The sequence below is a fragment of the Syngnathus acus genome, chromosome 3 (assembly GCF_901709675.1).
Source record: "Syngnathus acus chromosome 3, fSynAcu1.2, whole genome shotgun sequence".
In the NCBI taxonomy this organism is placed as follows: Eukaryota; Metazoa; Chordata; class Actinopteri; order Syngnathiformes; family Syngnathidae; genus Syngnathus; species Syngnathus acus.
This window is the reverse complement of record NC_051089.1, coordinates 14,959,460-14,976,419: the sequence shown is the minus strand read 5'-3', so window position 1 is coordinate 14,976,419 and position 16,960 is coordinate 14,959,460. Positions and strand designations below refer to the sequence as shown.

At 40.3% G+C, this 16,960-nt stretch overlaps 1 protein-coding gene across 4 annotated transcripts in view; it reads right to left on the bottom strand.

Moving 5' to 3' along the window:
* Positions 1-16,960, bottom strand: part of apba2b (amyloid beta (A4) precursor protein-binding, family A, member 2b) — a 28,804-nt gene that overhangs the window by 10,053 nt on the left and 1,791 nt on the right. For 3 of the 4 annotated variants that reach the window (XM_037247237.1, XM_037247233.1, XM_037247235.1), the window contains exons 2-6: positions 4,777-5,264; positions 3,411-4,468; positions 1,823-1,903; positions 1,075-1,114; positions 507-652 (exon numbers count right to left, since the gene is read on the bottom strand). In XM_037247237.1, coding sequence (XP_037103132.1) covers positions 507-652; positions 1,075-1,114; positions 1,823-1,903; positions 3,411-4,468; positions 4,777-5,245 — 1,794 coding nt within the window. In that variant the 5' untranslated portion in view covers positions 5,246-5,264. Of the gene's footprint in view, positions 1-506; positions 653-1,074; positions 1,115-1,822; positions 1,904-3,410; positions 4,469-4,776; positions 5,265-6,056; positions 6,173-16,960 lie in introns of those variants that run through there. The other variant, XM_037247234.1, reaches the window with a different exon arrangement.

Genomic DNA, 16,960 nt, shown 5'->3' with positions numbered 1-16,960 from the left:
TGTGAATGTGAGAGGGAATGTTTTTTTTTTTGTGTTCTTAATTAACGACTATTTTGTTGACTTAGGCCTTCCCCCACGTTATCTAAAATGAGGAAAGCTTTGCCATTACTCCTCTGCCTGTCATTGGCAATTTTCCTTTCATGTTCAAAACAAATTTAATGGAACAAAGTCAAGTCTTGTCAATGCTTTTGTGAAAAAAAAAATCACAATTAACAAAATAGAGGCATGCCTTCCTGTACAGCACACACAATACACAAGTGTCCAAATCATTGCTTGAGTTTACCCATTTTTTGTGTAAATTTTGAAAAAAAAAAAAAAAATCCCTGTTTACTGGGTCGGAGCAAGTCGTCCAATTTGGTAGCCTTACTTTGTTGCCTGAATTGCTCTTCTGATAATTCAGCAATGAAAATGTGTGTTTGACATCATCTAACTGAAGCATACCATACGATATCAAATGTCCTCGTTCCTCACATGACCAATATAATATTCATCTGGTCTTTCAGTACCTTAACCCTGCTTACTGCCTCCTGAGCTTGCATCATGCGGATGTTTTTGGAAGGGTTCCTTTCAGATAGCAGCTGAGTGGAGCCCAGGTAGTTAGCAGCAAAGATGATTCCATCAATCAGATCTTCTGGCTCGCAGGGTCCTGGGACTACGCCAGGAAGAAAGGAAGAGTCTTAATGGGAAGCCAATAGGAGGGCCGTCTGACAGGGTTTGTGGTGTGGGTTTGGTCAAAGAGCCAAGCACCGCGGCGATAGAACAATAACAGATTGTGTGAGCAATGAGATGGGGAGAGTGTGATGTGTTAGGAAACCTAGGTTGAGATGAATCTGCCTGTGATATGCAAATGTGGACAAGCCAGCCACTCTGGGACATGTTGCTGTCACAATCCCAGGAAGCAGACAGGCAGCTAAGCCCCTCACTCATCATTTGATCTAACATCTGTCAGCAGGCAGGGAAAGTGCACACAAGTAGCTCAACTAGGATAGACGGGAGGTGGAGCTCAGTGGCTCCCTACGCCATTGCTTGGCTTTGAGGTCAACATAGAGCAGATGCACAAAGAGATGAACTTACCGTCAACAAAGCTGGGGAACGACGCAACTTTTTTGGTCGTCTGGAAAACAAAAACATAATAGTGTTATGTTGCAATACAACTTAAGAGTAAGTCGAGTTAGCAAAGACATTTCTGTGGAAGCCAGATGAACATACCGTATTTTCTGCACTATAAACCGCACCGGATTATAAGGCGCACCTTCAATGAATGGCCCAATTTAAAACGTTGTCCATATATAAGGCACACCGGATTATAAAGGGCACCTTCAATGAATGGCCCATTTTAAAACTTTGTCCATATATAAGATATATACATTTGGCCCGCGGGCCGGACTTTGGACACGCCTGCTGTAGTGGGTCACTATTGGTCCATATATAAGGCGCACCTGATTATAAGGCGCACTGTCGGCTTTTGGAGGTTTTTAGGTGCGCCTTACAGTGCGGAAAATACGGTATATACTATAAAGAAAGAAGGAGAAATGTTTTCTGGCTGTGAGTTGTGACATGATTACTATTCAGCTCATTCTTACAGCCTTTAAATATAAATGTTCAGAATACACCTGCGTCTCTTCACTGAAATACGGCTTTCAGACACGTCGCTCACTTAGGGGAAATCCATCAAAGTATAAGCAGAGGTCGTGCTGAGGTATAAATCCAAAATGATTCATTTATGCAGTCACGGTCACAGACATCAAAACAGCAGTTTTAAGTGGACTTGAAGATTTGGGCACAGGAGTTACAGAATACATCAGCAGGGTTCAAATCTTACATCTGGTACGTTGTTGTTCTCCAGGGGAACATTCAGGTCAGAGCGCTGCTGTTTTCTGGGCTCCTCAGCACCATTGTTCACCTGACAGGTCAACAAAAACACGTGTGAACAAGACACTCGAACAGGACAGTTGCAAGGAAGCTATTGAGGAGATACAGAAAAAATCGACAGCTATATTTTGAACAGATCCCAACTTGGTAGGATTTCAAAAAAGTGAGTCATGACTATGATGTTTTTCATTTGCCCTTCATTCAATCTAGTATTTTCTCTCAGCTCCCAGCTAATAGATGGTTGTAAGCAGGTCTGCCAGCACAAAATCACACAGGGAGAGGATTAACTCTTCTCCCCGGGATACATCTATCTCGCCGTGCACTACTGCTTATTAACATTCGACCATTACTGACAGAAATGAAGCAGCTTGCCAATAAAACTGCTCCTCACTGGGAGGGCAGAGATGAAAAGTGGAAATGTGACATTCAAACGGAACAGGCAACGCTGTCAAGCCAATGGATCTGAAATTAATCAGTGCATATACTGTACGACATTAGTACCCTAAAGACCTGATTAGTATTCACTGTGTTCTGCAAACAGCCGTTAATGATATTTGTGGGATGTGATGCTAAAATCCATGCCGTGCCACAAAACGGTATATGTAACAAAATTCTGTGTTGTCACACTTCCATCAGTGATATTTTCACTATTTGCATAATTAAGGCAACCATCTAAAGAAATATTTGTGAAAACATTGACCTAGATTAGAAAGTCTTCACGTTCATGTTTTGTGTTGGAACTCAGAACCATACACAGTACCTACATTGTTTGCACCCTTGAAGACCTTTTTTTTCCCCCAGAATTGATATAGACAAAATATAATATTATTCAACGGACCAGTAATAACTATGCACTGTTGCTAAATTGCGTGACTACAAATGAGCACCACACAGTTAACATGATAGAGCAGATGCGAATTTTAACAACATTAAAGGTTCTCTGAATTAGCGTGAGGGAGCATCTGTGCGGTTTATTTGTTTCCTTGTATATGAATGTGCTTTGTATGTGTATTTATTGTGCAGGGCACGAAAACAGGGACAAATCAAAGAATATGCAGAAGGAGAAGAACATACCTGTTTTCCAGGGAAATATTTCTCATTTCCCGTGTAACTCACAGCCTCGCCCCTGGCCACATTTTTTTTATATTATATTCCAAAGCAAGCGTACCAGGCAGCCATCCAGAAGATGAATTATGGATATCATTTCAGCACAACTACTGCGCATATATGGATTGCAGTGTGGCTTTTGTTGATAACTTCCAAAATGTTGTATGCCTGCCTCAATATTTGAAATACTACAATATCAAAGTGTACTAAAAAAAAGTGTACAGAAAAATGCTTTGGAGCTTTGGTGCATTGAAAAACACGATTGCCAGCAATGTGCAAGGGTGCTTGTGCTTCAAGGTGAATAAGCAGCCCTAGCTTCTCCTTCAAATTCAGTTAAATCCTGCAGACTGCCATCTTATTTGTAACTGATGTGATGAACCCACCCAGAAGGAGGCTGTTGCTACGATTAAGCAAAAAGGCTCCCAGCTCACCTGCTCCTGTTGCCATCTCTGTTGATCTTCTGGGGAATGTGGTTGGATCTTGAGGCCCCTCTGGAGGTCTGGGTTGTTATGATGCACAGAAGGCAGGTTGAGGGACTTGGGTCGGCTGTCATGGCGATGGTGAGCTAGCGGGTAGGTGGTTGTGTTGGGCTTGGCGTGAATGTAGTCACCTGTGGGTGGGTCCTGCGCCAGTTCTTCTGGACTTTGATCAGTGCCACTACTCAGGCTCCCCATGCTCATACTCATCTTGATCTCAGCAACTATTTGGTCAATGTCCTCCTCCGCTTCCTCGCCCGTCTCCCTCTCAACCACTAACACCTTCCGGCCTCGGAAGGGAGAGACGTGCATAGAGTTGCCATTGTCCTCTGGGGCATAGTAGTCTCCACTATAGGCCCGTTCATGTGTCTCATGTTCATCTCCTTCCTCATCTCCTTCCTCATTTGGGCAATACTCCTCGCTTTCTGCATCGTCCTCGTCATCCTCCTCAGGCGGACACGTGTGTGAGGCGTCCTGCATGGCAGGTTGTTGCTGGTGGAGATTGTGATGGTTATGGTCCAGGATTGGTTCTGGTCGTCCATTGTATATCTGTTCGTCTGGATCTTGCTCCACCACCTCACAGCGTACCTCCCCCTCACCCTCAGCCCACTCCTCCACTCTGTGCCTCTCACTACCAACGGCCCAGTGCTCTTGCCTGGCTGCGTTCTCCTCGCGCCATTCCTCGCCACCTTCTTCATCTCCTTCCCTCCAGGCCTCTCTCATGCCTTCCTCCTCTTCTCTCCACTCTTCCTTGGTTGCACTTTCTTCGTCTTCTTCTTCTTCTTCATCTTCAGCCCACTCCTCCTCTCTCACCTCTGCCTCGCCCTCTTCAGTCCACCCTTCAACTGGCTCCTGGCACTCGGTGTGACCTTCACTTGGCTGCATAATACAGGCCCGCTCGTGACCATGTTTGCAGTCTCCTTGGCTGCTGCAGTCCATACCTTCCATGTAGCTCTCATCCTCGGGACAGTACCGGATGTAGTAAGTAACACCTTCATCCTCCTCTGCCAGCCCTGGAAGTTAATGAACATTTATGGTTGATTCTTTATAGGGCAATAATTACAACGGCACTTGGTAGAGCGCTCTGGCAAAACTGAACTTTATCAGCACTAAATCGACACCGGTATCTAAACAAAATAAAACATCTTTGGCAGAGTAGACCTAAAAAAAACGGCTCTATAATGTTAACTGAACCATACGGTGCAAAGCATTGCAATTCCGTACCATGTTTTGCTGTTTTTTTGTTTCGAAACGAGATGACCAACTTGCTGGGGTTACAGTACTTTTTGTACTCATCATATTCACTGATGAAATCACTCACCGTCATCATAGTCTTCCTCATCCTCTGATGTATTGTTAATGTAGTCAGAGCAAGAGTCATCATCCAGGCTGTCAGCTCCATCATGAAAGTCCGCCTGGCTGTGGTTATCTTGCTCATGCTTATGGTCAGGCGCTGAGGGTGTTGCAGGTCTCTGGGCCTCTATTTCTACATCTGCTTGATTGCCATATCGCTTCAGTTCAACATCAGCATCCGCATCCACTTCTGGACAGCTGTTGGGAACCTCATCCTCACACTTGTGAGAGGAATATTGTGCCTTACAGGTACGGGGAAGGGGCTTTGGTGCACGTGATTCCTTGGGGTAGCGGGTTGGCCGCTGCCGAGGATGGACTGCTTTCAAATTATTAGATTCTGTAGGATGAGCTGAAGGACAGGAGCTGGAGACTGGAGGAACCACACAGTGGGCTCCTGGCCTCTTCCTTTGAGACATGTTTGGTGGTTTACAGGCCATGCATTGTTACAGTTTGCTCCTAAGAAGCAAAAAGACACAGATGAAAATATATGAGTCAATTCTGCTTTAGGAATAAGAAGAGAGTGGACTGAAAAAGGACATTAGTCAGTCTGCAAGATTCATATTTAACTTCAATGTTTTTAAATTGAGTAAAATTACCTGAGAAATAACTTATGTGCAATTATCAAGATGAATGAGTGCACGACAAAGTCAGCAAAACAAATAATCTTCTCCGCACACACTAAGTGATAAATAATCTGCCGAGGAACTCTAGATGATTCAGAAGATGCAGCGGCAAACAGTCGTAGCAGGTAAAATTAGCCAAACTTTGACATTTATCAGATTTTTTTGTGAGGTAGTGATACTATTGATGCACAACAGCATGAATCAGCTCTGGCAACTCATCACTAATCCTTCTTCAGCTCTCTGTCAGACACACCCTTCAGTGCCCTGCCGTCTCTTTTCAGCGTCCATTTGACAGCTTTCCAGTTTTGACCCTTCAATCATTAGTGATTATAGGAATTAATTAGCTACGACCCCGGCAGCTCAAATAGCAGGCAAGTACGAAAAGACAATACAGCAACAATACTCAAGCTAACCGATATTGGATGTGCATCAGCGACATGAGTGACTGACTGCTGTGTAGTTCACAAACAGTGATTCATTATTACGAATTATAGAAGGACATGATTACAGCTGACTAAATGTGCATATGTAGAATAAAAAGAACTAACTGAAGGCATATGATAATAAATGATAAAAGCCCTTAGCATGTCAAACAAAGAAAAGATAAATCGAACGAACCTCTTACCTGAGGTCCTGAAATGGGATGTGGTGTGTAATAGCACAACGGCCCAGTGTTTCCTCCCTTTGCTTTCTCCTCGCTCCTCCCTTCCCCCACCATCCGCCAGCGACACAGCATGCACCTCACTGACTCCACCCGCCCCGTTTTGCCACAATATATTCTAACATCCGTTTACTGAAGCACAGCCCCTCCTGAGCAGAGAGTAAAGGATCAGTAACTAGGGGTAACTGCATCTCAGGGGCGGGGTAAACTCCCCTCTGACCTCCTCTTTGTTGAATTCCAATAGAATTGCTTGGATTGTGGTATGGTTTACCCCGTTAATGCCTGATTTGATCTCCATTTCATTTCCCGGCCCAAACATACATATTTCACCATTTGGTTAAAAGGTTATTTTAAAAACGCTTCAAATGGATGTCACATACACAGCTTGAGAGTAGAATCCCAATCGGCTGCTTTGAGTAGCAGCTAGGGACCGATTGAGCCAAGCTATCATCTCCACTGAACCTATTTCTGTCCGCCACAAAATGCTTTTGCTCGAGTGAGATGAAGCTTTAAATTATCTTCAGACACTTCTGTTGTTTGGCAGAGGCATATGTGCAGTGTGTTTATGCGAGGAAGGGGCGAAAGAGTGATTACAGTAGGTGGTTTTAGCATAGTGAGGGTACTGAGAATACTAATATCTCAGCTTGAAATCTAGTTATTATTTACTCAATAATGCCATTTTTAACACAGTGTTGCCTGAGGGATCCAAGTTCACATGCATTCAATAGCAGTTTTTTTGTTTTACCACTAACATGGAGAAATGTCTTCAGGTTCTCTGAATTTTTGGATGATTTTATGGACCACAGTGAAATCCAAAAATTGCTTAAACTGTTGGACTATTTGCTCACAGTTGCTCACAATGGGTAGAACCTTGACCCATTTTTCCTTGTGAACAACTGAGCCTGGTGGAGAAACTACTTTTATACCCACACACCTGTTAACAAAGAACTTTTCTGTGGTATATTCTTAACAGGTGTTTTTTTTTTTATTCCTCAACATTAGTCCTGTTGAAGCTTTTATGGAATATGCTGCAGGCTTGAGATTCAAAAAGGGTGAATATTTTCAAAAAAATATCTTGGTAGTCTATTCAGTGTTTGAAAATGAAAATTAACTTTTTTACAGTGTCCCACTTTCATAGGAAGTGTTTTTTTTTTATTATGTTTTTTGCACATCACAGTGTAATGTGTGCATCCCATCATGATGTTTGATTGCTCTCTGGCCTTTAGCGGATAAGCAAATGATTGCCTTAGAAACCATACGTACATGAAGCGTAATGGCAAACTTTTGAAGGTTTTCAGAAATGAAACAGCATTGGAGATGCTAGCTGTTGTTTTTGTCTCAGACTTTCACTCTTTGTCCACCAAAACGTTTCAGCTGAGGAAATTGGCCAATGCTGTGAGTTTCAATGCAAGCTATTAACAAATTGGGTTCAACTTGGCATAGGATGATACAAAGTGAGAAGGTCGGAGAAGATTCCTAAAACTCGTAGACATACATATTTGTTCCAGCTACGACTTAAACCACATACATCTATAATACACATCAGGATTGTCTTTATTGTTTGTACACTGCGGATAGGAGCACTAACAGAAACAGACTTTGTTTGAAAAGGAGTTTCTCTTCAACAGTCTCATTGACATTCAGCATTTGTTCTCCTTAAAGCCTCCCACTCACTTCAAGACGACAACAAGGGAGCTTTGCGGGAGATAGGAAGAGGAGAAAGGCAGAGTTGGTTCGCAGCCGGAACGGCACAGGACCACAGAAACCCATTCCACGCTCCCTTCTCATTATGCCTGCCAATGTCCATCTTGCTTCCTCAAGCACAACTACACCCTTGACCGTTTCCACAGCAACTCCCGTTTTTTTTACCACAGTTTCTCAGAGAAGTATCTAAGCCAATTATTAAAAAGGCTCTTCAGGAGAATGAAAATGTAGCATTCAAATTGAGTCATTGTGCTGATCTAAACTATTTCACAAGTTTGAACACTTGTAATGCCAAGTGTGGAGAGTCAACTCGGCTCTTTACGTCTGGATGCCCAGCATCATAGAATCTAAAGTGACAAAAACAGCCTAAAGGCAGATCTGCATGTAGTTACTATAATTGAATGAAACCCAATAAGATCAAAACTGGTTCAAACAGCATGACATGTTGCAATTATTATGAATTGTAATTAGATATGAATTAGATTTCACATTGATAAGGTGTTTCATTAATGCTGTTTGTCTTCTTCTTCCTCTTTTACCAAGATGATTTGATCTTGACAACTAAGAATGTGATATGATTGGACTGACCTTTGAATTGTCATTAAAATGTCAGGGATAGTCATGGTTTAAAATGACACAATACTCCACTAAATCTTACACAAGTCTTTTCAATGCTTTTTCAGACTGAGACCTCTCTAAATTCTATCCATCCCCTGACCTTTGATCCTCATTGAGTGTCATCTTTTAATCAAGACCGGTTACGTGTTCACGGCCTTCACTCTTCTTACCTAGCTCAGGTCTTTGCAATCTCGAATAATGCTAACAGCTCATAACTGCTGAGCCAGGTGGTGTCTGAATAATAAAAATAAAAATTGCCTCAATTATAATTTGATTGGACAATACACACAATGAGAAAAACTTAATCCTCCAACATTATATAGGACTCTCAGTTTTCTTCAAGTTCTCATGAATCTCATCAAATCTGCATAAATCGAATTTGGAGATGCTATTATATCTACAGTTTCTGCTATCTGTAAAAATCTCTATGTGTAGTTGACAAATAGATGGAGCAGGTGAACTCGACATGCTAATACGGATTGGTGAATTGGCACTTGAAATAAGTTTTGGGTTCAGGTACTGTTTTGGGTTCAGGTACCGTATTTTCCGCACTATAAGGCGCACCGGATTATAAGGCGCACCTTCAATGAATGGCCCATTTTAAAACGGTGTCCATATATAAGGCGCACTGGATTATAAGGCGCATAGAATGAATAACTCAACGTTGCTCAAACGTTAATGCAATCACAATATAGTAACACTCGAAATAGTGGAAACAATAACAATATATCAATAACTCAACGTTGCTCAAACGTTAATATCACACAACACACAAAATAAACACGTAAAGCTTACTTTAATAAATTAGTCCTCATCCACGAATCCGTATTGGTCCACGTATAAGGCGCACCGGATTATAAGGCGCACTGTCGGCTTTTGAGAAAATTGGAGGTTTTTAGGTGCGCTTTATAGTGCGGAAAATACGGTATATTAATCAGTGTCAATTCCAACAATTCAAATTCCAACTACAATTCTCAGCTTCCTTCTGGAATGTCTTCTCATCCTCAGATAGAGCATGAATACAAGTAGTCTTTTTATTTGTGTCATTATCACCACTGGCCAGCTGACACGCAGAGGAATAATTGTGCAGACGGTGACTGCTCAGGCCCCGAGAGGCGCGGCACCATACAAATGATAGACGGACACAAAGAGGCTTGGTTTTGTTTATCAGTCCTGTCCACTGTTGTTGATATTTTCCTTATCTCTGCGTTTGTGTGATGTGCCAACTGACTATTGGGGCTAGGCGATTATGCTGAAAATAAAAATGCCCAGTCCTACTGAATTAACACATCTATTATGAATTTAGACCTCCTTGACAGTGTTTCTATATCTACCAATGTCTCTCACTGTTGCAACTCAATGCACTGAAAGTGCCGAGTGTGTGTTCGTGTGTGAATCTGTCACATCAATCCTTATAAAGCAGTGGCAGGTTAAGCAGGAGTTGCAACCTCCCAACAACCTTCATGCTTTACTGAACCCAAGGGAAACATACAGAGTCAACAGGGAAGACTGAAATCTCCCCAACAGACCTAAACTTAGATCACATATTTGAGCAGTATTCCATGTATTTTTATTTTTTGATCCCACCAACTGCTTTCGAATGCATTTAAATATCAAAACCTAACTATTCACATGTTGTGTCATGTTGTGAAATCTGACAAGGATTTTATCCCATGTGCATTTGGTTTTAAGAGACTGAAACGACAACATGATATCAACTACCGTATTTTACGGACTATAAGGCGCACCTAAAAACCTAAAATTTTCTCAAAAGCCGACAGTGCGCCTTATAGTCCGGTGCGCCTTATATATGGACCATATTCCTAAATTTAAACTGGCTCGAAGCATTGTGTCATGAAATCAATCATAAGTGGCCCGCTGAAGACTATGAATCATGAATCAAAAAGACTATGGATCATTATTTTGTGATTATAAAGTAATTTGTTGCGTCTGAAGTTGAAATAAAAAAGATAAAATGGAGAATGATTTGATTTGGATTAAAAATCTGACAGATGCATTAATGGTGCGCCTTATAGTCCGGTGCGCCTTATAGTCGGGAAAATACGGTGTAAAGATATGTTGATCAAGTTAGGAGCATCTTCCCACGTGTAAGCTTGGTGAAAACAAGATAACAATCAGAACAGAAAGTGCAGTTTGAAAGAGGAGGAAGGTCTGTAATGTAATGTATGATTTATTCAAACCTATTTTAAGAGTTCTTTGGGTACTCTCCCTCACAATATTATGCAGAAACTGAAAAAGGCCCAGCGGAGGATGTTCGTCCTGCGGCTGCTGAGAAGGCACGGCACCTCATTGAATCAGTCTAGTTTGGTTCTGCCACAATAAAGGACAAAATCCAACTGCAACGGACATTTAGGACTCCCAGAAGAAAATATATGGGTAGCCTCCTTCAACACCCGGGTCACTGCCTCTTCCAGCTCTTAGCAAATGTTTGCCGATTTTGCACATCCCTTTGTGACAGTATTACTGTATTGATTATTGTAGCTTCAGCTCCCTACATATTTGTTTAATTGTCATTGATCAATATTCCACACCACTAGACCATCCAAAGGACTTATTGCATTATTGTTTATTCAAAGTTACATCACAATTACTGTGCTACTGTTCACGTTAGATCAGGGGTGTCAAATTCATTTTTGTCGCGGGCCGCATCGTAGTCATAGTTTCCTTTGCCAGGATGATTGTCAACCCAAATAAATGTATGAACGTCTCGTATCATACAGTATAGGCTACACAACAAACTGACGACTAATTAATTTTGAAATCAGAAGGAAGTAAAAGCTGTTCAAATTTTTAAAAAGATGAACGGCAATAAAAATAACTAACAGCATCTATTTTTTTAAAAGTGAAGATAATTTGGAATTGTAGTATCGACACAAAGTCGATGCATAATTTGTCTTCGCGGGCTAAATATGATTACACTGCGGGCTACTGCTCATTCCTCCTCTAAGCAACAGCCCCGCCCGATCCATGAAAACGGGTCCACACATAGTGACATCACAAAGTGAGAGGCCACACCCTTACCGTCCTGGCATACTAAACCCACGCACACTTTTGCAAAGCAGCAACTTGACTTCACATGCGGATGTTCTGATTTTGGTGCATCACATGAATTATAAAATGTGTCCAGTACATTCCGAAATGAGCTCAAGCACTAGTCATTGCTGTTTGGTGCATTAAATTATTCCTTTTGTCCATGTAACTTTAAGATGTCCTACTTAGTGAGCAGTTATTGAAGATAGATAGATAGATAGATAGATAGATAGATAGATAGATAGATAGATAGATAGATAGATAGATAGATAGATAGATAGATAGATAGATAGATAGATAGATAGATAGATAGATAGATAGATAGATAGATAGATAGATAGATAGATAGATAGATAGATAATGGGAAATATGATAACTATCGAGTTAAATTAAGTGATAATGTTTGTGGTGTCTATAAAATTCCAAACTAAATCGTGTGACTTTTGTCCAAAATGCCGCACAACGTATTCCCTGATGAGTCTTACTTTCCGTGGGAAGAGGAGAATAAATATCCTGCCTTATTTATTTAGTCAAAGATCAATTCTGAGGAGGAATAAATCAATAAAAAAGATGCCAGCCAACAGATCCAAAGCCTCAGTCAAAACATGCTGTACTGAGTACTAATTTCACAATCCCTACAGATGGGTCCAGAGGTCATTAGGGATAGAAAGGACAGAGGATGAGGATCTGAAAGTCCTCATAAGGTCTCTCTCACCAAACCAACAACCAAGCCAATCCTGTGATGACAGAAATCGGGATTATTGTATCTGCCACTTGAATCCCCTTACATCACATCACTGTCACTCTGCTCTAAATCCACACCATGGACTTTTGCATCATTTATGTCATGGGTAGTATTCATTATAGGTAACCACGGACATGCACATCATTGTGTAAATAGGGAGTAGATGTTTGGCTGCTTATGCGTATAAAAGCACATTAAGACCAGAGATACTCTTTTATTTCTGAGATACGCTGCTATTAGTTTGGACAATGGAGAAAGCAGTCGATGAATAACAAATAAATAGTACTTTTCTTCTTGCTTGAAAGGATGGAACTACAACTCTCAGGATGTAAAAGCCTCAGCTATCACACGCATAAGAAATTGCAGGTAGTGCAAGACAAATTATTATTTTTGGATGGTGGGTAATATTCTGCAGATAAGAACAAATTACCACATGCAAAATAAAAATACGCACGTAGGGAAGTGGGTGAAACATGGCGGTTGATGATGGATGGTATTCAATTGACTAAAGTTATAAAGGTTGTGTTGCAAAGTCAGGTTGATAGAAAAGTCTATTAATTTTTCCCTCTCAAGAAGGAAGAATGTTCGAACTAATTAATAAAATATGAGCACAGAAAGTGTTGAGAAGCTCCCAATGTTCCTGAATGCCCTTCTGTGGTTTTACTTCTTGTCAATAAGAACAAGTGCATGCTATTATTTGTAATGTGGTTGATAATACACTCAACCTTTGTAGTTCAATCTGATCCAGTCATAATGGGCACATTACATTAAACATTGACCTCTCTCAGGTTTGGCGAGACAGGTGCATTCAAATACAATTGGACATTTCAAATTCAAACAGAAAAAGAGTCTCTCAATGCAGTAAGCGTTAATAAAATGATGAGGGCTATCTGTCAATCTGGAAAAGCTGACATATGACAAGAAGAATGATGAATCACTTTGCTAGTTTACATAATTACAATGGGTGGGCCATCATTATATATTAATTTAAAATGAATCACGATGCTTCCATCCTTCATTTGGGATATGTCAAAAGGTTAAATATTCAATCCGATTTTATAATTCCCAAGGGTTTATAAACTGAACATGAAATCTTTATGTGGTGTAAGATTTTTGTAAAGTCCTGGAAATAAAGAGAAATATCAGTAGTGTGTAAAATGTTTGATGTTCTCCCAGTTCAAATATTCTGAAGTGTTTAAAAAATATTTTTTTAATGTTATCAAAAGCATTCTAAATGGTAGTCTTGGAGTACTTTTTTTTATCTCATACAAGTAAAATTAATATAAAGTTGTTTAGCTTTCAGCTATTTTTTCCCACTGCTTTTTAATGTTGTTTTAAGTTTTAGCCACGGTATTGTTCCCCTTTTTTGGTCTTGTTTTAAAAAGATGTAAAATAACTGACTTGTTTTGTCAGCAGCTGCTTGGTGCAACCAAAGTTCGTAATACACAAGTATTTTGTAAATACCACACTGGCGCTAACAACATTTTCAGTTAAAAACTTGGAGGCTGTTTTTCAAATTCAAACAGGTTTTTTTTCCAGTCTTGAGGATAGACTGAACATTCCCCCTGAACTTGCTGAACGTGAACATGCTCACTTTGCAGGCTCCTCGACTTGAATTTCAAATTACTGGAACAATCAAGCATCTGTTGCCCTAATGTCCATCCAGTCTTTAACCAAGATGCAATTTATCCCACAAATGACATCGTTTTTGTTTATTTGATTAAACCAAAGGCTGAGCAAGCCTTGGACAAAGCTTGTCTGCCACTGGTTGTCAATCAGAAAACACGCTTGGCTTTCCGAATAACATCCGAGCCAGATTGCATTTTTCATGCTTGAATAATAAATATAACTGGAAATACATTTACTCAAATTTCTATTGACGAAACAGTCCAATGTGTCTCCCCGGAGGAAGACATTTACTTGATGGCAGTTCCCCAGAGCAGATCAGCAATAAAAAGCAGCAGGTGAGGTTCTCCGCACATCTAAATGCTAATGTCTCCTGCTCCTGAAACAAATGCAGACACTAATCTACTGTGTTGCCGAACTCAGTGAAAACAATGATGACAGCGTGCCTCAGAGAAAAGCTTTATCACAGGTTGATACCAGGTTATTATTTTGGGTAAAACGTCGGAAGTGAAATAGTCAATGATGCGTTTTGCTGGTTGAGTGAGGTGCAGCAATTGATCAATTAATCGACAACTAATCGAGTATCACAAATTGACGATTAATCGCAAAGCAGTAACAGATTCTTAATTGATTTATATTTGGGTGTTTTCTGCACTGTGTGCGTCACGCTGCTATACGATAGGCAATTGTATTATACGTAGTATTCCATAAAAATGATGAAACGTGAAATCACCGTGACCATATTCGGGGCCTCGTCTTTTGTCAGCGTCATCAGAAATAAAAAAATGTTCAGCCTTCGGGCCTCTCTACCTCAAATTCCTGGGTTGTATTCCGGGCCTAGAACGTCTCTGACATAATATGTTTAACAATTTCCATTTTCTTTCATTTCAGCACTTCGCCTTTCTTCCAGTGTGGCCTAATTTAGTCAGCATGAAACTGATTTGACGCCTTCATTTACATGAAAATGCTGCGAAAGCAAAGAAAAAACGTGTGCATACCACATTATTTAGGAATGTCACCGCACAAGGGAATTGAAGAGAATCAAATTTTTGAATCAGTAGACTGCATATTTCTTAATGAGCCGGTTCTCATGATCAGTTAGTTCATACAATAAACAACAAAAATTATGAACTATTATTAACATTCAAATCCACATCTTAATGGTCTTGAACATTTTTTGTTTTATTTATAAATAAATTTACAACTGTTCTATTCTGCAGAATTCTTAGGCCACCCTATACAAGAACAACACCAGACCTCCAGAAAGGTTGATGTTTTCAAGTTTAAAATATTCAAAAATATTTGCAATTTGTTTCTAATGACACCTTATTGACCCACGTGGTAAAAATAAAAATAAAAACACAAAGCACTCTTATACAGGTCCTTCCCAAAATAGATGAAAATATAATTGGCTGTTTAAAATGGATGGATGGATGGATGGATGTTTAAATTTAATTGCTTGTTCCTTCAAGAAACATATAACTTTTAACATTCATTTTATTGTCTCGAAAGATTTTCAATGAAGACATTTTACGCAAAAATACATTTCAGCTCACACATGCGGGGGACTTTCTTCCCTTTCTGACACCAGCACGGAGGGAGTGGAAGTAAAACTAAACCGCTCAGGAGTGGCAGCCACTCTGATGCTTTTTTATTTAAGTATTCAGAACGATCACAACAACAAATTGATACTGTACCAATTAAAACGTTTTCTTCACTCTGCATTTCTATTGATTCACTGAAGTTGCTCGAGGAATGCAACAGTCTTTGAAAGCGCCAAAAGAATTCTGGAGACTGACTTCTTTCATGCTCATGGCTTTCAAAGCACTGTTGGAGAAGGAGACGAGATGTTTCAAATCGTCAAGTGAAAAATCAAGTTCAGATATTGATTGGATTTCAACAGTCAGTTGAAGAATACAGTTCTACAAACGCACATATCCAGATTCCAGAGTAGCTTCTTTCAATAAATTGCTAGTGGCATTTTCTGAACTTTGACCTTGATTCTTACATGTTCTTGGTTAGTTCCTGTTTGTAATATAAGATTTACCATATTGCAAAATTGAGCATCTTAAATTGTAAAACAGCACCCTTATTCTGAGATTATTTGTGCGGGTTGGCCATCTGTCGGCAGCAGCAGTCACCAAAAAAAAAGGGTAATAAACATAAAATAACATGGCAGATATAGATATTGCAAAATAATCCACAACCTTGCTCAATTACTTTTTAAGAGCTGTGCGAAAAAGGCTGAGTTGAGTGGTTCAGGATTTCTACAATGGATCTCATTTTGAAAGAAATTAATGAATTGTAATAATGCCTTTTGTCTTGTACGGCTATTATGAAGGGGCATATCAAATCAGACACTTCTCCCTGTGCTTAAGTGGCTTTTCCTTGATAACACAGCGTGCAAATGAATCTGCGTTTTCTGAAGTTTTACAGAGCAAATCTTTCAAGAATATACGGTAGCCTTTTGCGTACAGCGCATTATCCCATATAATACATACATAAATGACCTTTGTTGGTACCAATCATGCTACAATGTCCAATTAATTTGATTTGCTATGTCAAACGTAATTTTATTTATTTCTTGTCACAAATAGTCCCATTTGTTCAGCAGAGTTTTACCTCCCTGCCTGGAATCCAATTTGGAATTCTCTCACTGCAGTCTGAATAAAATCCCTGCAGCCTCCGAGGAAGGTGTTTGTCCTTGAGTGCAGGTGCACTATAGCAAACTATCGACTAAGCAGAGGAGTGAGACATCCTCAAAGGGATGATTTAGAGGAAGTGGGGCACACTATTAGCAGAAAAGGTGGGTAGATGTGTGAAGGGTCCCAATTGGATTGAGGTGGAGAATACAACCTGGGAACCCATCTTTACTTTCTATTGGCATACAGCTCCTGTCTCCATGGACATCACTTTCTCCTCAAACACTCCCCCAGTTCTCCACTCATTCCACCAACGCACCGCAATTTTAACCCAAACCCAATGGACCCACTACTCGTAATATAGGCCACAGTTGAGATTTCTTGAACCAGCATATTAGCTGCGGGCTAAATGTGTAGCAGTCGTTCCATCACTTTGTACAGTATGTGTACAAGGCTTACATGTGTCGCAATCAGATAACAAT